General features: G+C 39.1%; 1 protein-coding gene across 1 annotated transcript; it reads right to left on the reverse strand.

Moving 5' to 3' along the window:
• Window positions 1-1,812: 1,812 nt before the first annotated feature.
• Window positions 1,813-14,275, reverse strand: LOC121537461 (forkhead box protein P1-B-like). The gene is made up of 14 exons (XM_041845086.1): window positions 14,208-14,275; window positions 13,535-13,594; window positions 5,878-6,050; window positions 5,141-5,218; window positions 4,829-4,949; window positions 4,026-4,212; window positions 3,793-3,897; window positions 3,617-3,704; window positions 3,419-3,493; window positions 3,085-3,253; window positions 2,794-2,870; window positions 2,394-2,495; window positions 2,158-2,279; window positions 1,813-1,981 (listed from the first exon to the last, which is right to left on the reverse strand). Exons 3-14 carry the CDS (start codon window positions 6,040-6,042, stop codon window positions 1,924-1,926), a joined length of 1,347 nt encoding a protein of 448 aa, XP_041701020.1. The 5' UTR covers window positions 6,043-6,050; window positions 13,535-13,594; window positions 14,208-14,275; the 3' UTR covers window positions 1,813-1,923.
• Window positions 14,276-20,453: the final 6,178 nt, after the last annotated feature.

The raw sequence follows: 20,453 nt of genomic DNA on the forward strand, positions 1-20,453 counted from the left end.
GTGCTATGTTGTAGCACCATCTGCTGCTGAACAAAGAAGGTGATGATGGGTCCTGTAGATACTGTGGACCAGGACTAGTCAACCCTCCTCCCCTATTATAATATACCTGATTCAGTTATACAGTGGCTTGCGAAAGTATTCACCCCCCTTGGCATTTTTTCTGGAATTAAAATGGATTTTTTGGGAGTTTGTATCATTTGATTTACACAACATGCCTACCACTTTGTGAAGCAAACAAGAAATAAGACAAAAAAACAGAAAACTTGAGCATGCATAACTATTAACCCCCCCCAAAGTCAATACTTTGTCGAGCCACCTTTTGCAGAAATTACAGCTGCAAGTCTCCTGGGGTATTTCTCTATAAGCTTGGTACATCTAGCCACTGGGATTTTTGCCCATTCTTCAAGGAAAACTGCTCTAGCTCCTTCAAGTTGGATGGGTTCCGCTGGTGTAAAGCAATCTTTAAGTCATACCACAGATTTTCAATTGGATTGAGGTCTGGGCTTTGACTAGGCCATTCCAATACATTTAAATGTTTCCGCTTAAACCACTCAAATGTTGCTTTAGCAGTATGCTTAGGGTCATTGTCCTGCTGGAAGGTGAACCTCCGTCCCAGTCTCAAATCTCTGGAAGACTGAAACAGGTTTCCCTCAAGAATTTCTCTGTATTTAGTGCCATCCATCATTCCTTCAATTCTGACCAGTTTCCCAGTCCCTGCCGATGAAAAACATCGCCACAAAACGATGCTGCCACCACCATGCTTCACTGTGGGGATGGTGTTCTCGGGGTGATGAGAGGTGTTGGGTTTGCGCCAGACATAGCGTTTTCCTTGATGGCCAAAAAGCTCAATTTTAACCTCATCTGACCAGAGTACCTTCTTCCATATGTTTGGGGAGTCTCCCACATGCCTTTTGGCAAACACCAAACGTATTTGCTTATTTTTTTCTTTAAGCAATGGCTTTTTTCTTGCCACTCTTCCGTAAAGCCCAGCTCTGTGGAGTGTACGGCTTAAAGTGGTCCTATGGACAGATACTCCAATCTCCGCTATGGAGCTTTGCAGCTCGTTTTTTTTTTTTTTTAGTCATTTAGCAGACGCTCTTATCCAGAGCGACTTACAGTTAGTGAGTGCATACATTTTTCATACTGGCCCCCCATGGGAATCGAACCCACAAACCTGCCGTTGCAAGCGCCATGCTCTACCAACTGAGCTACACAGGGTTATCTTTGGTCTCTTTGTTGCCTCTCTAATTAATGCCCTCCTTGCCTGGTCCGTGAAGTTTGGTGGGCGGCCCTCTCTTGGCAGGTTTGCTGTGGTGCCATATTCTTTCAATTTTTTTATAATGGATTTAATGGTGCTCCGTGAGATGTTCAAAGTTTCGGATATTTTTTTAATAACCCAACCCTGATCTGTACTTCTCCACAACTTTGTCCCTGACCTGTTTGGAGAGCTCCTTGGTCTTCATGGTGCCGCTTGCTTGGTGGTGCCCCTTGCTTAATGGTGTTGCAGACTCTGGGGCCTTTCAGAACAGGTGTATATATACTGAGATCATGTGACACTTAGATTGCACACAGTTGGACTTTATTTTACTAATTATGTGACTTCTGAAGGTAATCGGTTGTACCAGATCTTATTTAGGGGCTTCATTGCAAAGGGGGTGAATACATATGCACGCACCAATTTTCCGTTACTTATTTTTTTGAATTTTTTGAAACAAGTAATTTTTTTTCATTTCACTTCACCAATTTGGACTATTTTGTGTATGTCCATTACATGAAATCCAAATAAAAATCAATTTAAATTACATGTTGTAATGCAACAAAATAGGAAAAACGCCAAGGGGGATGAATACTTTTGCAAGGCACTGTAGGTCCTAGTGACTTCATTTTCCAGTAGTTTTTCATTCACTGAAGGGGTGGCTATGTTCAAGGTTCCTCTGGACAAAATAAGGAGTAGGGTGACAGCCATTTCACATGATGATCCCTGAAAAGATGGTTCATATTATTACAATATAATGAAAAAACATTCCTTTGTTAATGGGTGGGGTAAGCTGCTTGTTTTATTAACAGGGTTAACAACAGCACCCTCACTTGTTGAGTTGGAATGAAGTTGCAAAACTAAGAATTAATCTAGAGAGCACATCCAGAGCATAGGCCTACCTGTGGTATTTTTGTCCCTTTCTCCTTTGATATTCCATTTCATCCACTGTCCAGACGGATCCCTTGCCTCCCTCCACTCGCACAAAACACTTGTGCAGGCTAAGATTATGACGGACAGCGTTCTGTGGTGGCAAATGAATACAGCTTGTGTAAGGATTTCAGGAGCCAATATTGCTCAAGACTCAAATATAAGACTCATATGAAAGTGAGCATAATGATCCAAGGAGAAGTCTAACCTTCCATGTGGCCGTGTTGTGTCGGAAGTAGAAGAACATGGTGGTGAACCAGTTGTAGATGTCATTCAGAGAGCGCTGCTTGTCTGAAGACTCCAGTATAGACTGCAGACAGACATTGTGGACATTCACAATAGGCTTGTGCAATTGAAACAACTCACATGAAGTCTAGACATAGATTGAAGTCTTGCTACACATGTAGTCCAATACAACAGATTTGATGTTAATTTCACACTTGTGTAGACGAAAAAGTAGAATGTCGCTGTCTTGCAGTCCAACAAAAATGCATGAACTACCGAGCAAACTGTATGTTGCTCAGCCACTCAGCCAGACTCTAGACAGTCTACTTTTTCCTTTACTCAAGTGTTCAGAGGTACTCTACTGTCAAAATCAGACAACTCACCCATCTTATCAGGCAGGCGTAGGTGTACGGTGGCCTGATGTTGTTGTATTTGTAACACTCAACACTCGGGATAAGATCTGTGGGACGGCCAAAGAAAGCAAACATGCCAGGTCTCGAGTTTGGATCAGATTTCACAGCAACGCGAAAGGCAACATCACCAAAACAAACAAGCAAAACACTTGTAGGAATGCACTCAGAAGAGCGAATCAGCAGTCATGCTATGCCTCGTTGCGTTATATGAATGTTATCCTGTGTTAAAGAGGAGCATGGAAGGGGCGGGGGCAGTGTTACCTGGCCATAGGTGGGGGGGGGCAGCAGAGGGAAAATACTCATGCTGCTCCAGCTCCTCTGGCTCTTTAGTGGCGCAGTGTGGCACTCCATCTGGCGCCCGGGCTGTGGCTGGGTTCTGAGGCAGGCCTAAAGACAGGCTGTGGCTGTAGGGCCAGTCTGAACCCGCCTTCTGACAGGGAGAGAGACCGTGACCCGACAACACAGACATAAAACAAGGACAAGTTGGGGTACATAGAAATTGTCTTAAAAAGTGCAGGATAATGGACAATGGCATGGCTGGTTACTATAGTCACTTGAGGGCATTAGCCAAAAGAGGGAAGCCTTGAGAAGTTACCAAGAAGGTTGATTTGTGTCCAGATAGGTGCAGATGTAGTTGCATTGCGAAGAGTTTCTGTTTTTCCACAGTCAGCTAAAAAAGAGAGAAGACTCATTAAGGTTCATTAAGGGCCACATTTTCACTTAGTTGGACTTAGTTGTCCGTGTTCACTTTTCTGTAGAACTGTCTTTTATATGTATAACTACAGGAACAAACCTGGGTCTCCATGTATTGCACCATGTCTTGTTGTACCCTCCACTGCGCAATGCTTCTGTCTCCATGGCCATGGTCAGAGTGGAGGTGTCTGGAAATAACATAAAGAGTATCAAAGTCATGACTATAAAGAACAGCATCACAATGACCAATTAAATATACTGGTGCTCATGACTTACTTCAAAAAACTTGGAAATTCTTCAAATACTGCATCGCAGCCTGGCCAGCAGCAGAGTCCATTGAGAAACAGAGCACTGGACCCCCCATGGGTTGGGTGACCTGGCCTGCAGAATGAAGGGAGGAATATTATAAATGTAGGACTTAATCAAACCAAACTGGCATTGTTTATGCAGTGTCTGTTTATGTCACATGCGCGCACACGCGCTCAGATGATCACACACACGGAACTCACTCATGATGCCTGGTAATGATGGAGCTCTGCTTAGCACTAGCTGTCCTCAGGGGAGAGGGGTGACGAGTTGGCCCAGGAGAGTGCTCAGAGTGTGGGGGAGAGGACTGTCCACGGCTCCCTGTGTCCACCTCCACCTTGTATAGTGAGATGGGCTGAGCTGAACTGGCCTCTGTTAGAGTGCATGGTGCTGGAGAAGCAGAAGGTAGAGAAAAATTGATCTTTATGGAGAAAGACCTAGATACACTTTCCATGAACCTCCTTTGAATAACTTACTGTATAATGGCTGTATAGAATTGTATACAACATATGTAATGACACCTTGATTTTAAAGCCGCTATGGTCCGTTGAACAAAGTCTATGGGGAAATTAATGGAGTTTTATAGGTCTGTGGTAAACACAGGCTTAGGAGATCTTATAGGTTTTCTTCTATGAGTTCATCTTCACCAGCTAACGTCACTTTTTTAGAATTTTGAAGCATTTATGTAATCAAAAAAGCCCATAAAGCACATAAAGGCTTCATAATTCATAAATGTCATGCTAACTGACTGATATTATCATAGAACAAAACCTATAAGATCTTGTAAGCCTGTGTTAACCTCAGACTGTATTTTCAGCATTTATCCCAAAACCCTATTCTTTCCCCATTCATTTTCCCCATATTAATGGCTGAACGAACCAGAGGTAGCTCATTTCCGTTTTTTAGGACTACATGCTGGCGAGCTCTATTCTATCTTCTCCTAAGACATGATAGTTCAGTTGTGTACGTAAGGGGGCTGCAGAGGGTCAGTCAGAGCAAAGAGTACCCTGTGGTCGTACGTGGGCAGCCTGGACACCCTGGCGTAGAACAGAGGGTCTGTGCTGGCTCAACTGAGGGCACCGAGACACCCGCTGCAGGAACGGTCTCCCCTCATCCTCACTGGAACACTGGGGAGGACACGCAACAAGACACTCACACTTACAGTACCCCCTTTTACCAGCAGGGAGTTTTATGAGCAAACACAAGCAACTTTCTTGTCAGTGAAACTGAAACAATAATGTATGGGTTACATAAATCTCAGGTCAGAATAGGGCATTGAAACACGTTATAATAGGAGGTATAAGGAGGAATATCATACCTGCTGTAACAAAATGCTTTGGAGCTGAGATGAGGCCATAAGTGGACCTCCATGTCTAATCATCAATGGGAAGCCCATCTATGAATAATGGACATTTATTTATATCATTCCGCTCACTATTAGGACAAAAAATATTCCATGTAAGGAAAATATAAATATTGTCTCCAAGCTAGAATCCTTAGTTGCAACATACATTTTTGGACTTAACAATTCATGATATATACCCATTGATTCTTGAAGAAAATAACTTATAAATGCCTCATGAGTTTAGTTCAACTGTCGTACCCCATCAGAACCCAAAATATAAGCTTGTTTTCCTTCAATGTTTGTAAACAATGTAAATGTAAACAAACACTCAAACAAAACATGGTTAAAACTGTCATTTTGATATAATGTATGGTCAGTCCTTGCATCCATAGCTCTGTCTATGAATTTGAGAGTGGTTCCATTTCTCCAGGCCCATCCCTCAGCTTTTTATCGAAACAGAGGCTGGGTTACGCTTTGTTATTTTTAAGGATTCTATCTTTAACAGTCTTTAAATTAGTATTATTATACAAAAAATTATAGACCAAAAAACAAATGAAAAAGCAAACGATATGAAACCGATTGATGTACACTTTAGCTTGTGGTCTTAACTTTCAATATTGTTTATTTTGGTATTCATTATGTATTATTATTTTTCTTTGTAAATCTGGCTCAAATTTTGATTGCAACCACAGTAACAGTTCAACCAGTACCTGCGTAACAGAGGTACGAGCATAGAGCTGAGGTGAGACAGAATCTTTGGGCTGGGTACGTGCGTCTGGCTCCTCTCCCTGTTCATCCCGCCGCTCTCGCTGCTGCTGATGTCGCCCACTGTTCAGCCGCCCACTCTTCAACCACTCACTCTCAGTCTGTGGCATCCCTGGGCCTGGTGCAGAAGAGCAGATATGGATGGTTATTGCTAAGTGCATGTTACCCCTAGGACTGCAGGGGTGGTGGTGGATAAAGGTTGGCTCTCACACTGCAAATGTGTAGACAACATAAACAATTGCAAATAAACATCCATCACAATAGATCGTCTCCACACAAGGCACCAATTATGTAGGTATGTTCCTATTTGTAAGGATATGTTGTATTCAGTCCAGCATATTGTTCAATGTATGACATTAAAACAACACATTGCTACAATATCATATACAAATAGTGAGTGAGTGAGAGAGAGAGAGAGAGAGAGAGAGAGAGAGAGAGAGAGAGAGAGAGAGAGAGAGAGAGAGAGAGAGAGAGAGAGAGAGAGAGGATGTACATTTGCTCTTTGGTAAATGTTAGACAGCTACAGGTTTGGAGGCATGGTATTTTTGTTTCCTTATCAGACATAATGAAGGGAGAGGAGTTCAAACACGGTCTGGGCTGAGAGATTTTGTGGTTGTGCACAGGTGCAACCTTTGACTACACAGACAGTGGAGGGTACAGAGATGAAGCTGATAGCAGCAGGTATCTCACAAATATAGCACAGGAAAGAGGGAAGGGGAGAGGGTGCTCCAATTCTTTTCTCCCCTCGTACCTCTGGTACTGGTACTGTTTCAGTGGTATTCACCTTGTATTTAGAAGGAAATAATGTGGTATCAATGGGTACATTATTGTGCTTAGTATACTTGAAAGAACTACTTGGTACCAAAATCTGTTAAAACTCCCAAAGAAACAAATAAGTAATTATATCATGTCATTTCTAGGTAAATATGTAAATATCTGGTAAGTGCTACCCAAGAGGGCAACCTCATATAACTCTATACCTCAAATGTTTAAAAGTCTATGGGTGACCACTGTGTACATTTGCAAATGCACGCTCTCACCCAGGAAGAGGAAACAGGAATTCAGTAGAAAGAGAAAGTACTGAAGTTCTTTGTGGCTTCTCACTTTTATCTCCACTTCACTAGCAAAACCAAACATGTCTCCTTTACAGAAAGCTCAGATCAAAGCAAAGTATTTGTTGTAATGCAAAGAGACAATTGAATCAAGTCACATTAAAAACAGACATTAAATGAATAAGCACATCTTTTTGATTCGGAATTGAGAGCTACAGTACATGTTTATATCACACAGGTTCGTAGAGTGTGATTTGATGAATGGATGTGCTACAATAACATTACAAGTAGAAAATTATGAAATATTAACAATTCTTTCAACACTTCTCTCAACTGAGGGCAATTACGTTAAGCTTTTACTGTAGTCTATGACTGGGTTTGATTATCAAAATGCTAAATTTACAATCAACTACATATGGAAAGTTATGAATTATCAAAACTTCTTTCTCAGTGACTTTTCTTATTACTCACTATGCTTCCATATCTAAAATATCTGTCTGATCTTGGCGCTTTGGAAGGAACCTGTGGGTGATATTGATTTGCAGATTCGCTTTGACCTATAACACTACAGTGGTGGAGGAAGGCATTTATAAGCAGAGGAATCATTCTTGTTGATCCACAAAGGACACAATTAAACAGAATATTAGATTTTTCCCCCTAATATTATATTATGTTTATTTTATCATATGTTTTCTTCTAATTCAACTTTTCTCTTTGAATGAGAAGAAAACATATATAAAAATAGATTAGAGTAAATATTATACTGTAGTGGTGACTTAGAGAGTTACATTAAAATGTATGTCCAAAATTATTGAATTAACTAAATGTCAAAATCAGCATGAAGACAAACTTTCAATTTGATGGTCATATAATACCAGTCTTACAGCCTATATATATATACTTTTAAAAATTATATTGCAGTTTAAATTACAAAGTTAGGAAGGTTTTTGAACATGTATGCCCAACTTCTGTATTCCCAGAGTTTGCAAAAGAATGATAGTAAAAATCTTAAATGGAATTTTGGGCAAAGAGGCAAACTCAGCTCCATCATTCATTGAATCTGATTGCTCATTAATCACAAAACCCACTGATATTGCCAACTACTTTAATGATTTTTTCATTGGAAAGATAATCCAATTTAGGCATGACATGCCAACAACAAACCCTGAACCTACACATCCATTAATAAATGACTAAATTATGAAATACAAGCATTGTAATTTTGAATTCTGTAAAGTGAGTGTGGAAGAGGTGAAAAAATAATTGTCTAACTTCTAGAATGTAACATTTCATTCCATGACAAGAGTTACTGACTCAAAGCCACAAGAAGGTAGAACATATTTCAAACATTGTTTGTTAGGGGGAGGTAGTTGCAGAAATGTTGGGTCTGACAACTTGTATGGAAAATTACTGAGGAGGATAGCGGACTATATTGACACTCCTATTTGCCATCTCTTCAATCTTACAGGAAAGTGTGTGCCCTCAGGCCTGGAGAGAAGCAAAAGTAATTGTGCTACCCAAGAATAGCAAAGCACCCTTTACTGGCTCAAAACAGCCGACCAATCAGCCTGCTACCAACCCTTAGAAAAATGTTGGGAAGATTTTGTTTGACCAGATACAATGCTATTTCAGAGTAAACAAATTAACAACTGACTTTCAGCATACTTATAGGGAAGGGCACTCAACATATACATTGCCTTACAAAAGTATTCATCCCCCTTGGCGTTTTTCCTATTTTGTTGCATTACAACCTGTAATTTAAATTGATTTTTATTTGGATTTCATGTAATGGACATACACAAAATAGTCCAAATTGGTGAAGTAGAATGAAAAAAATTACTTGTTTCACAAATCTATAAAAAATTTAAAACAGAAGAGTGGTACGTGCATATGTATTCACCCCCTTTGCTATGAAGCCCCTAAATAAGATCTGGTGCAACCAATTACCTTCAGAAGTCACATAATTAGTTAAATAAAGTCCACCTGTGTGCAATCTAAGTGTCACATGATCTGTCACATGATCTCAGTATATACACACCTGTTCTGAAAGGCCCCAGAGTCTGCAACACCACTAAGCAAGGGGCACCACCAAGCAAGAGGCACCATGAAGACCAATGAGCTCTCCAAACAGGTCAGGGACAAAGTTGTGGAGAAGTACAGATCAGGGTTGGGTTATAAAACAATATCAGAAACTTTGAACATTCCACGGAACACCATTATTAAAAAATTGAAAGAATATGGCACCACACCAAACCTGCCAAGAGAGGGCCGCCCACCAAAACTCACGGACCAGGAAAGGACGGCATTAATCAGAGGCAACAAAGAGACCAAAGATAACCCTGAAGGAGCTGCAAAGCTCCACAGCGGAGATTGGCGTATCTGTCCATAGGACCACTTTAAGCCGTACACTCCACAGAGCTGGGCTTTACGGAAGAGTGGCCAGAAAAAAAGCCAATGCTTAAAGAAATAAATAAGCAAACACGTTTGGTGTTCGCCAAAAGGCATGTGGGAGACTTCCCAAACATATGGAAGAAGGTACTCTGGTCAGATGAGACTAAAATTGAGCTTTTTGGCCATCAAGAAAAACGCTATGTCTGGCGCAAACCCAACACCTCTCATCGGCAGGGACTGGAAAACTGGTCAGAATTGAAGGAATGATGGATGGTGCTAAATACAGGGACATTATTGAGGGAAACCTGTTTCAGTCTTCAATAGATTTGAGACTGGGATGGAGGTTCATCTTCCAGCAGGACAATGACCCTAAGCATAATGCTAAAGCAACACTTGAGTGGTTTAAGGGGAAACATTGAAATGTCTTGGAATGGCCTAGTCAAAGCCCAGACCTCAATCCAATTGAGAATCTGTGGTATGACTTAAAGATTGCTGTACACCAGCGGAACCCATCCAACTTGAAGGAGCTGGAGCAGTTTTGCCTTGAAGAATGGGCAAAAATCCCAGTGGCTAGATGTGCCAAGCTTATAGAAACATACCCCAAGAGACTTGCAGCTGTAATTGCTGCAAAAGGTGGCTCTACAAAGTATTGACTTTGGGAAGGTGAATAGTTATGCACGCTCAAGTTTTCTGTTTTTTTGTCTTATTTCTTGTTTGTTTCACAAAGAAAAATATTTTGCATCTTCAAAGTAGTAGGCATGTTGTGTAAATCAAATGATACAAACCCCCCAAAAATCCATTTTAATTATAGGTTGTAAGGCAACAAAATATGAAAAATGCCAAGGGGGATGAATACTTTCGCAAGCCACTGTACGGCACTTACACAAATCACTGATGATTGGCTGAAAAATTTTTATATTAAGAAGCTTGTGGGAGCTATTTTTTTAGACGTCAGTGCAGCTTTTGACATTATCAATCATAATTTGCTGCTGGAAAAACGTATGGGTTATGGCTTTACATTCTCTGCTATATCGTGGATCGAGAGTTACCTGTATAACAGAACACAGAGGTTGTTTATTTAATGGAAGCCTCTCCAACATAATCCAGGTAGAATCGGGCATTCCCCAGGGCAGTTGTCTAGGCCCTTACTTTTTTCAATCTTTACCAATGACCTGCCACTGGCACTGAGTAAAGCCTGTGTGTCTATGTATGCTGATGGCTCAACATTATAAATGTCAGCTACCACAACAAGTGAAATCACTGCAACACATAACAAAAAGCTGCAGTCCGTTTTAGAATGGCCCGTGCTATCCGGGTTCCTTGAGACGTCCCTACCCTATTAAAGTTTACATTTTAAATGGTTAAGGTAAGGGTTAAGGTTAGGGTTAGAGTTAGGTAAGGGTAAGGGTTAGGGTTAGAGTTAGGTAAGGGTTATGGTTAGGGTTAGGGTAAGGATAGGGGTTAAGGTTAGGGTTAGGCTTTAAGGTAGGAACATCCCAAAGATCCCAGATAGCACTGACAAGTAAAAAGCTAGTACTAAATATTTTAAAAACTATAAGCATTGTATTTGGGACAGACCATTCACTAAAGCCTGAACCTCAACTAAATATTCGAATGAATAATGTGAAAATTGAGCAAGTTGAGGAGACTAAACTGCTAGGTGTAACCCTGGATTGTTAACTGTCATGGTCAAAACATATTGCTGCAACGGTAGCTAAGATGGGGAGAGGTTGTCTTCCCGTAATAAAGTGCTGCTCTGCTTTCTTGACATTCCTATCAACAGAACATGTCCTACAGGCCCTAGTTTTATCGCACCTGGACTACTGCCCAGTCATATGGTCAAGTGCCACAAAGAGGGATATCGGCAAATTACAGTTGGCCCAGAACAGAGCGCACGGTTGGCCCTTAAATGTACATGGAGAGCTAACATCAATGACATGCATGTCAATCTCTCCTGGCACAAAGTAGAGGAGAGACTGACTGCATCACTACTTGTCTTTGCGAGAGGTATTGATATGTTGAAAGCATAGAGCTGTCTGTTCAAACTAGCACACAGCTCAGACACCCATGCATACCCCACAACACATGTCACAAGGGGTCTCTTCACAGTTCCCAAGTCCAGAACAGACTTTGGGAAACCCACAGTACTACACAGAGCCATGACTACATGGCACTCTATTCCACATCAAGTAAGTCATGCAAGCAGTAAAATCAGATTTTTAAAAACAGATAAAACTACAGTTTTACTGTGACTGTACACACACACACACAGGCACACACACGTATACGTACACACGCTAGCACACTCACTCTACACACACGTACATTGTAATGTTGTTGTATGGTGGTATTGTACATGTTGTATTGTAGCTATGTAGTGGTGTAATACTTTTATATGATGTACTGTTTTATTTTTTGTTATTTTTTGTGTGATGTAAGTGCCATAATGTGTTTGGACCTCAGGAAGAGTAGCTTGGCAGCAGCTAATGGGTTCCTAATAGTACACATACAAATAAAAAGCAATTGAGATAGAACATGAACTACAACTCATGACTACTAATGTGGCATTAGTGTGCAGCATAAATCTAGCTACAACAAGTGAAGGGTGTAAATGCTGGAGTGAGAAGATCCCACACTCTACAATCATGTCACACTGACTCAGAGCTTCCATTTATAACTATGACTAGTATATCACTATTGGCTTTCGCCAGAATTTGACCTACATTTATTATTCCATAAGCTACAATACAAAAAATTGTGTATGTATTAATCTGTTCATCCTAATCTGATCTTTAAATTAGGTTAACTGTTAGTCCATTGGAATAAAAACCTAATTTACCTGGAATATTTTGGTGATTTGCAGATTAAATGCATGTTGTGATTGTAGTGTAAGCCTCAATACCTAATTTTTATATTGACTACAAAGAATTCATAGAGAGAAAATGCTTTCTGGTTTTCTCACAGATCAAAAGTAACACAATTGAAAGACCAAAGTATAACAGTGAAAATCCTGTAAGGTGATTCATCGTCTTTGACATTGTGGTACCGAAAATAATACCATATTCCATAATTTGCTTTTTTTGTGGTAACAAAATACAGATATTGACAACCGTCAGAGTAATCAGTATGTAGGATAATTTTGATGACACAGCAACATGTGATGATACCGGTACACATTCTTGACATAAGTATAAAAATCCCAGTACCCTTTCATGATAAAAGACAAATTCTGGACAAGCCCCCATACCTTTTTGCATCATGAGTACCATGCAAATGAAGACTTTAATTAATCAACAGTTCATCATGTTATGAATATCAGGTCTTGGGTCTAAACCCAAATCATTTAAAGAATTTCATTGGATGAGATTGTACATTTTATTTAGTAAAGCATAGATATGTCTGAGTTTCAATTATTTTAGTTTTTCCCCCAATTATTTTCTTGAATAGTGAATTCAAATGAATCTACCCTAACCGTGATAGATATCATTCCAAAGTCGTTTCAATTTTGTGAATGAATGTGCCCAGTGTTAGAATTGTGTTGACTGGGGTGTCATTGAATAATCCATTAATTGAGAAGTTAAAAGAAATCTTGAACATATTTTTTAAAAATGTGTAGAGGAATGATTGGATTGTTTTAGCCTAAATGATTAGTGAGGCTTTAAATACTTACTTTTACACCTGTTAACACCTTTTAACAGGTTCCTCACTAAAGCAGTCATTACAAACTAAGTCATTTTCTTAGTCGTGTTTACTTAATATTAAGACCTATCATTCCCCTTTCACAGAACATGCCCTTTTCACCATTTTGCTATATGCCTACAATCGCTAATCTATGTTACCCAACTGATATACAGTATTGATACTTTTTACGCTTTTAGAAGTAAGGTCCATGATCATTAGACTACACTATAAAATAGCTCAGACACCACAGCTACAAACAATCCACCATTACAGACTACACCAAACCAGATTACACCATGGTCTTGAGTTTTGCGTACTTTACGTACCTCTGGGGGACACACACCCCAATTTGGGAGACACTTCACTGAATTATCTCCCTTCTGATACACAGAATGGTTGCCAACTCTAGCTGAAAGCAAAGTATAATATAAAGTACTAAAATATAAAGGTCACACGTTAAAACAGACAGTTTTCTCACCTTACACCTTCCGTATCTCCTGCTCGCTTTCTGTCTTCCTGTTCTTAAGAGGATGAGCCGCTAGAAAATGAAAAAAAGCAAACAAATGTCAGAGAGAGGGGGTAGTATTCCACAAGTGATGTTTTAAGTCTATTATATTTAAAATAACACAGACTACCAGCAATATTCACTGTAACGGTGAAACATGTTATGGTAAGAGCAAAGAAATGTTGAAAATGAAATGTTTATTAAAATATGTTTATAAATATAAACATGTTTATGAAAAGCATATTCTGTGATGATATAAAAAAAAATCATATATTTGATTTCAGCATTAATTATTAATTATTAGGCAAGTAAACCAAAACCTATCAGCATGTTTTGTCTTTTGTTCAAATAAATGTTAATATTGACGCTAATCTCCTCCAATAGTTTCTTATTTTTGCTTTTCCAACACATCATATTCAGGGAACTTTTACAATAGCTACATAAAAAAAAATCTTGATACAGACTTAACATAATCATGCGGCCTTGTATAATTCACTGTGTGTTAACACAATGGATAGCCATGATGAGTAGAATTGTTGAAATAATGTTGTGTAATCGCAATAACATGCTCAAATAAAGACAAATCACTCGGATTACAGAGAGCATGAATAATGCAAAATCATGATCCCCTTCATTCAACACTCACCTGAAAATGTCACAAGCAATGTGTGAGAGAAGGAACAGATGCGTGAAATGTGTGTTTGCAGAATCCAGTCTGTATTTATACCTGGAAGTTACTGTAGGAAAGAAACCCTTTCTCAAAAAACGTTTGCGCCTACCATTGAAATGGAAATGTACAACATAACTGGGACAGGTTTGACACAAATACGTTTTGGATGATTTAAGTGATTTACCCTACCCTCAATAGTCTGAAACACAACCTATTTCAGAACAAATAAATGCTATAAGCCACAATGGCAGTGTACAGAAATCGTTTGTTTTGTGATATTGTTGAATAGGTGATCCACCGTATTGTACTGAATTAGTGTAAGTTAAATGAATCTGGGTTGACTGAGTGCGACAAGTCTGTGTTAGCCCAGTAGTCTGAAACCTAGGCATTAGCTTGGGGAGCTTACACAAGTCTTCAGGGTCTCCTCCACCTTCTCCACAATGACCCCAGCAGCTAATAGACATCAACTGAATGACTGGCACCAAGCTTGGGAAGATAGCGCAAGTCTTTAGGTTTCCGACAAAGTTACTCAACATGCAAGCATGGCTCATTGAACCACCTCTGTTACAAAGGCAATGCCCCACCATGACCCTGAGGGGCCTACACAGTCTGCAGTGATATTGGCAGGCTCTAAACCCTACAATTACCCAACACAGTCTCCAAACCACATCGCTAAATAACTTTCCATCGCTAAAATACTTTTCCAGCTCTCCTTTTACCCCTTTACCCCAGTCTTGGACTGGCTATTCTGAGGAGTAGGATTTCTCATGTGTACCAAGACACATTCACCTGATACTTCTCGTGTGAACGTAACACACATCTGAGGGAAAACAATTAAATTATGCACTTTCTCACATAACTGTCTCTGACCTCATTCTGCGAATGAACAGAGAAAGAACACAGACTGCTCCGTCTTTTACCACATATTCTGTAATTCCTGACCACACATACTGTACTGATAGTTGTTGACAATATGTTCAAAAAGTCATATGTTGTCAATTTGCATCCTTACATCCTACATCTTTGGATGTCATTCATAATGAAATTCATTTTTTGTCTGTGATTAAACTTTTCCGTGTGTGAGGAGCTCTTGAAGTGGTGAGGAGCTCTTGAGGGTTGAGAGGGGGCGGTTGTTGACCTCAGGTGTGTCCTAATTGTGATTAGCTGAAGTAAGGTTACATTTTTTCGTTATTACGTATATGTTCAAATGGATAATAGCATGAGCATTGTATGAAAATATCAACATTACAATTGTGATAATGACATCAAAAGGTGTATTTCTTGTGAGAAATTGATTTTTTTGCTATTGTTGTGTCTACATTACTTATTTTATTCTGTAATAAAGATGATGATCATCATTATCATTAATACCAGCATCACCACCAAAAATTGTTAACAAGGCATTTTACAGAGGAAACATTAACATAACCAACAAAAAATAGTCCATTACGCAACGGGGAAGCCCGCGCGAGGTAAAGTATGACATTCTAAGCAGGTGTAAAACACTTTGTTCTGAAGAGTTATTTTTCAGGTTCTCAAAGGTCATCTATCTAAAATACACCACAGAACGTTGCAAGGAAGCGGTCTGCTTGAGCATCTCTATTTCCTTTTTAATCTTAACAAACATGACCCTTATTAGAAAACAAATGTACACAGGCTTTCACAAAAACCTTTGTGGGGGTTTTTCATTACTTTTTTCAATTCATGTCATGATGTGTTTTTCAAAATCACAATTATTTGGACAAATTCACTTACAGGGTATTAAAGTACTCAACAGTTTAGTATTTGGTCTGATATTCCTTGCACGCAATGACTTGTGACTCTACAAACTTGTTGGATGCATTTGCGGTTTGTTTTGGTTGTGTTTTGGATTATGTTTTGCCCAATAGGAACTGAGTTGTGAATAATGTATTGTGCCATTTTGGAGTCACTTTTATTGTAAGAATAGAAGTTGTTTCTAAACACTTCTACGTTTATGTGGACGCTACCATGATTATGGATAATCATGAATGGATCATGAGTGAGAAGGTTACAGAGGCACAAAGATCATACCCCCCCAAAAATGCTTACCTCCCCTATTATTGGTAATGGTGAGAGGTTTTGTGCAAGGCCTCTGTAACTTTCTCACTCATCATTATTCTAGATTAATTCATTATTTTTTTAATCATGGCATTATCAGGATTAATTTAGAAGTGGTCAGAAACATCTTATCTATTACTCCAGTCATCATTCACCATTCAGTTACTATTGCATTTACATTTAATAATGTTAAAACATTTTTGTAATTTAGCAGACGCACTTATTCAGAGCAACTCATTCATCTTAAGATAGCTAGGTGAGACAACCACATCTCAGTTATAGTAAGTACATTTTTCTCAACAAAGTAGCTACAGTGCCTTCAGAAAGTATTCAAACCCTTTGACTTTTTCCACATTTTGTTGTGTTACAGCCTGAATTTAAAATGTATTAAATTGAGATTTTGTGTCACTGGCCTACACACAATACCCCATAATGTCAAAGTGGAATTATATTTTTTGAAATTTTTACAAATTCATTAAAAATGAAAAGCTGAAATGTCTTGAGTCAATAAGTATTCAACCCCTTTGTTATAACAAGCCTAAATAAGTTCAGGAGTAAAAATGTGCTTAAAAAGTCACATAATAAGTTGTATGGACTCACTCTTTGTGCAATAATAGTGTTTAACATGATTTTTTAATTACTACCTCATCTCTGTACATTTACATTTTAGTCATTTATCAGACGCTCTTATCCAGAGCGACTTACAGTTAGTGAATACATATATATATTTTTTTTATACTGGCCCCCCGTGGGAAACGAACCCACAACCCTGGCGTTGCAAACGCCATGCTCTATCAACTGAGCTACATCCCTGCCGGCCATTCCCTCCCCTACCCTGGACGACGCTGGGCCAATTGTGCGCCGCCCATGAGTCTCCCGGTCGCGGCCGGCTGCGACAGAGCCTGGATTCGAACCAGGATCTCTAGTGGCACAGTTAGCACTGCGATGCAGTGCCTTAGACCACTGCGCCACTCAGGAGTGTACCCCACACTGTACCCCACACATACAAATATTCTGTAAGGTCCCTCAGTTGAGCAGTGAATTTCAAACACAGATTCAATCACGAAGACCGGGAATTTTTTTCCCAATGCCTCGCAAAGAAGGGCACCTATTGGTAGATGGGTAAAAATCTAAAACGCAGACATTGAATATCCCTTTGAGCATGGTGAAGTTATTAATTACACTTTGGATGGTGCATCAATATACCCAGTCACTGCAAATATACAGGTGTCCTTCCTAACTAAATTGCCGGAGAGGAAGGAAACCGCTCAGGGAATTCACCAAAGTAAATTTGTCCAAATACTTATGACTTCTTCTTCACATGGGGGGACTAGACACATAAAGTGATGTCATTTCTAAACATTAATGGTGACTTTAAAATAGTTACAGAGTGTATTGGCTGTGATAGAACACTGAGAAAGGATCAACATTGTAATTACCTAAATGACAGAGTGAAAATAAGGAAGCATGTACAGAATAATATTCCAAAACATGCATCCTGTTTGCAATAAGGCACTAAAGAAATTCACTTTATGTCCTGAATACAAAGCATTATGATTGGGGCAAATCCAACACATCACTGAGTACCACTCTTCATATTGTCAAGCATGATGGTGGCTGCATCATGTTATGGGTATGCTTGTCATCGGCAAGGACTGGGGAGTTTTTCAGAATAAAAAATAAATGGAATGGAGCTAAGCATAAGCAAAATCCTCAAGGAAAACCTGGTTCAGTCTGCTTTCCACAAGGCACTGGGAGATGAATTCCCCTTTCAGCAGGACAATAACCTAAAACAGAAGGCCAAATCTACACTGGAGTTGCTTACCAAGAAGACAGTGAATATTCCTAAGTGGCCGAGTTACAGTATTGACTTAAATCTACTTGAAAATCTATGGCAATACCTGAAAATGGTTGTCTAGCAATGATCAACAACCAATTTGACAGAGCTTGAAGAATAATTTTGAAAAGAATAATGGGCTAATGTTGCACAATCCAGGTGTGGAAAGCTCTTAGAGACTTACCCAGAAAGACTCACAGCTGTAATCGCTGCCAAAGGTGTTTCTACAAAGTATTGACTCAGGGGTGTCAATACTTACGTAAATTAGATATTTCTGTATTTTATTTTCAATACGTTTGCAAAAATGTCTAAAAACATGTTTTCACTTTGTCATTATGGAGTATTGTGTGTAGAGGGATGAGAAAAACATAGATTTAATCCATTTGAAATCAGGCTGTAAAACAACAAAATGTGGAATAAGTCAAGGGGTATGAATACTTTCTGAAGGCACTGTATCAGCAAAGCCAGTGCTAGTAGAAAAAAGTCAAGTGCGAGTGTTAGTTCACAAAAGGCAAATGTTTGGGCAAAATATAACCCCATAAAAACAAAAAACTGCACATGCATCCAAATAGTTTGTAGAGTCAAAAGCTTGATGTAATCATTAAAAATAATTTGTGCAAGGAAGGAATATGGGACCAAATACTAAACTTTTAACTAATTGAATACCCTATAAGTAAATTTGTCCAAATACTTATGACTTCTTCTTCACATGGGGGGACTAGACACATAAAGTGATGTCATTTCTAAATGGTAAAACTGTTATGTATAAAAAATACCCTCAAATAAAAGGTGACAATCTGTACTGTTGCCTCATGAAAATGTTTCTCAAATTCAAAAGGCTGGAGTATGAAGCCAAATTAAAACATTTAGCTTCACTGTCCAAATACATATGGAGGGGAGTGTATGTTCATTCATCATCACAAATCTATTAGTTGAAAACCAATAGTTTATCTACAGTTCCTGGTTACATGTTGAAACTAAAGCAACAAAATACACAGAAAATTACTGAAATGTATCCATTGATATCACAAAATAAAGATAAAGAAAATAATAATGTGTTGTAAAAATATATTGATTCTTTATGCAGGAAAATACCACCAATTAATTACATCTATTGGTAATGAATTAAACATTTTTTCAAGACTTTGACTGAGAATGCAGATTGACCAAATGTCGTTTCGTTTTGTCCTAAAACTTATTTCAGAACTCAGCCTAGTTGAATGAGTAACTCTCATCAAATTTCAGTTAGTTCATGTTAAATTCAGTTCATGTTTATTCAGATAACACTGTAGTAGTTATACCAACAGATGGCACCAGAAACATGTGAGCACAAGGCTATTGAGAGAGCTGGATCATCTCTGTTAAAGGGAAAGTTCACCCAAATTACAGATTTACCAAATCTTATTAATAAGGTAGTGTAAAAACCTACAGAATCTGCCATCCATAGTTTTGGTATGCTTACTATTATATAGCTTAATATTAGTACCATAACATATAAAACAATAGGGGGTAATAACCCCTGTTTATTGGGTCTCAGACTCCCCAGGTCCGTACACATCATAGACTGTAGGTTCCCAGACTACTCCATATGATATTCAGCTCTTTTTTATGGTCCTTTGAGACAGGTAGAACCAGTTGTCTAGGAATCATGACCAGAAGGGACAGGCTGTAGTTCACTCTGCCTCCCAGCCAAGATCAAACCTATGACCTGGCTTCCCGGTTGGGGGTGCACATTATGCCTCACTTGCCATACATACAATGGCAAGAAGAGGACAATGACAGAAAATTCAAGTTCCTATAAGTCCATTATTATTTCATATATTCACCATTTACTTTGATGTTGACCTTGGATGAACAAGCTAATACTCTACAGTTTTGCATTATTTCCCGGCCACTCAGAACAAAGCAACACCTCCAATGGGTTGTTGTTATAATTTTTGGGAGAGTTACTCTGTGTCCCACTCTCGTTCCTGAACATTTCCTTTTGTCAGGAGATGCCATCTGCTCCCCTGGCTTCCAGCGGTTTGGACAGCTGTTAAGGCAGGTATGAGGGCACTCGGCACAGTCTTGTGTCATGCTGAGACAAAACAGGATTAAATGATTGGGCACCAAGTGCCTTACAAGGGAGGTGATTTACAGCACTGCATTTTATGTCAATACCAACATCACCTGGTGAAGAAATGATGCAGTCTGACCACCTCTAATAATATGGAGGTATTTGTAGACATGATGATGATTATGATGATAAGGATGAGGATGGGGGTGAGGGTGATGATGGTGATGATGGGCCGATAATGAGGATGATG

The sequence above is a fragment of the Coregonus clupeaformis genome, chromosome 24 (genome assembly GCF_020615455.1).
Source record: "Coregonus clupeaformis isolate EN_2021a chromosome 24, ASM2061545v1, whole genome shotgun sequence".
NCBI lineage: Eukaryota > Metazoa > Chordata > Actinopteri > Salmoniformes > Salmonidae > Coregonus > Coregonus clupeaformis.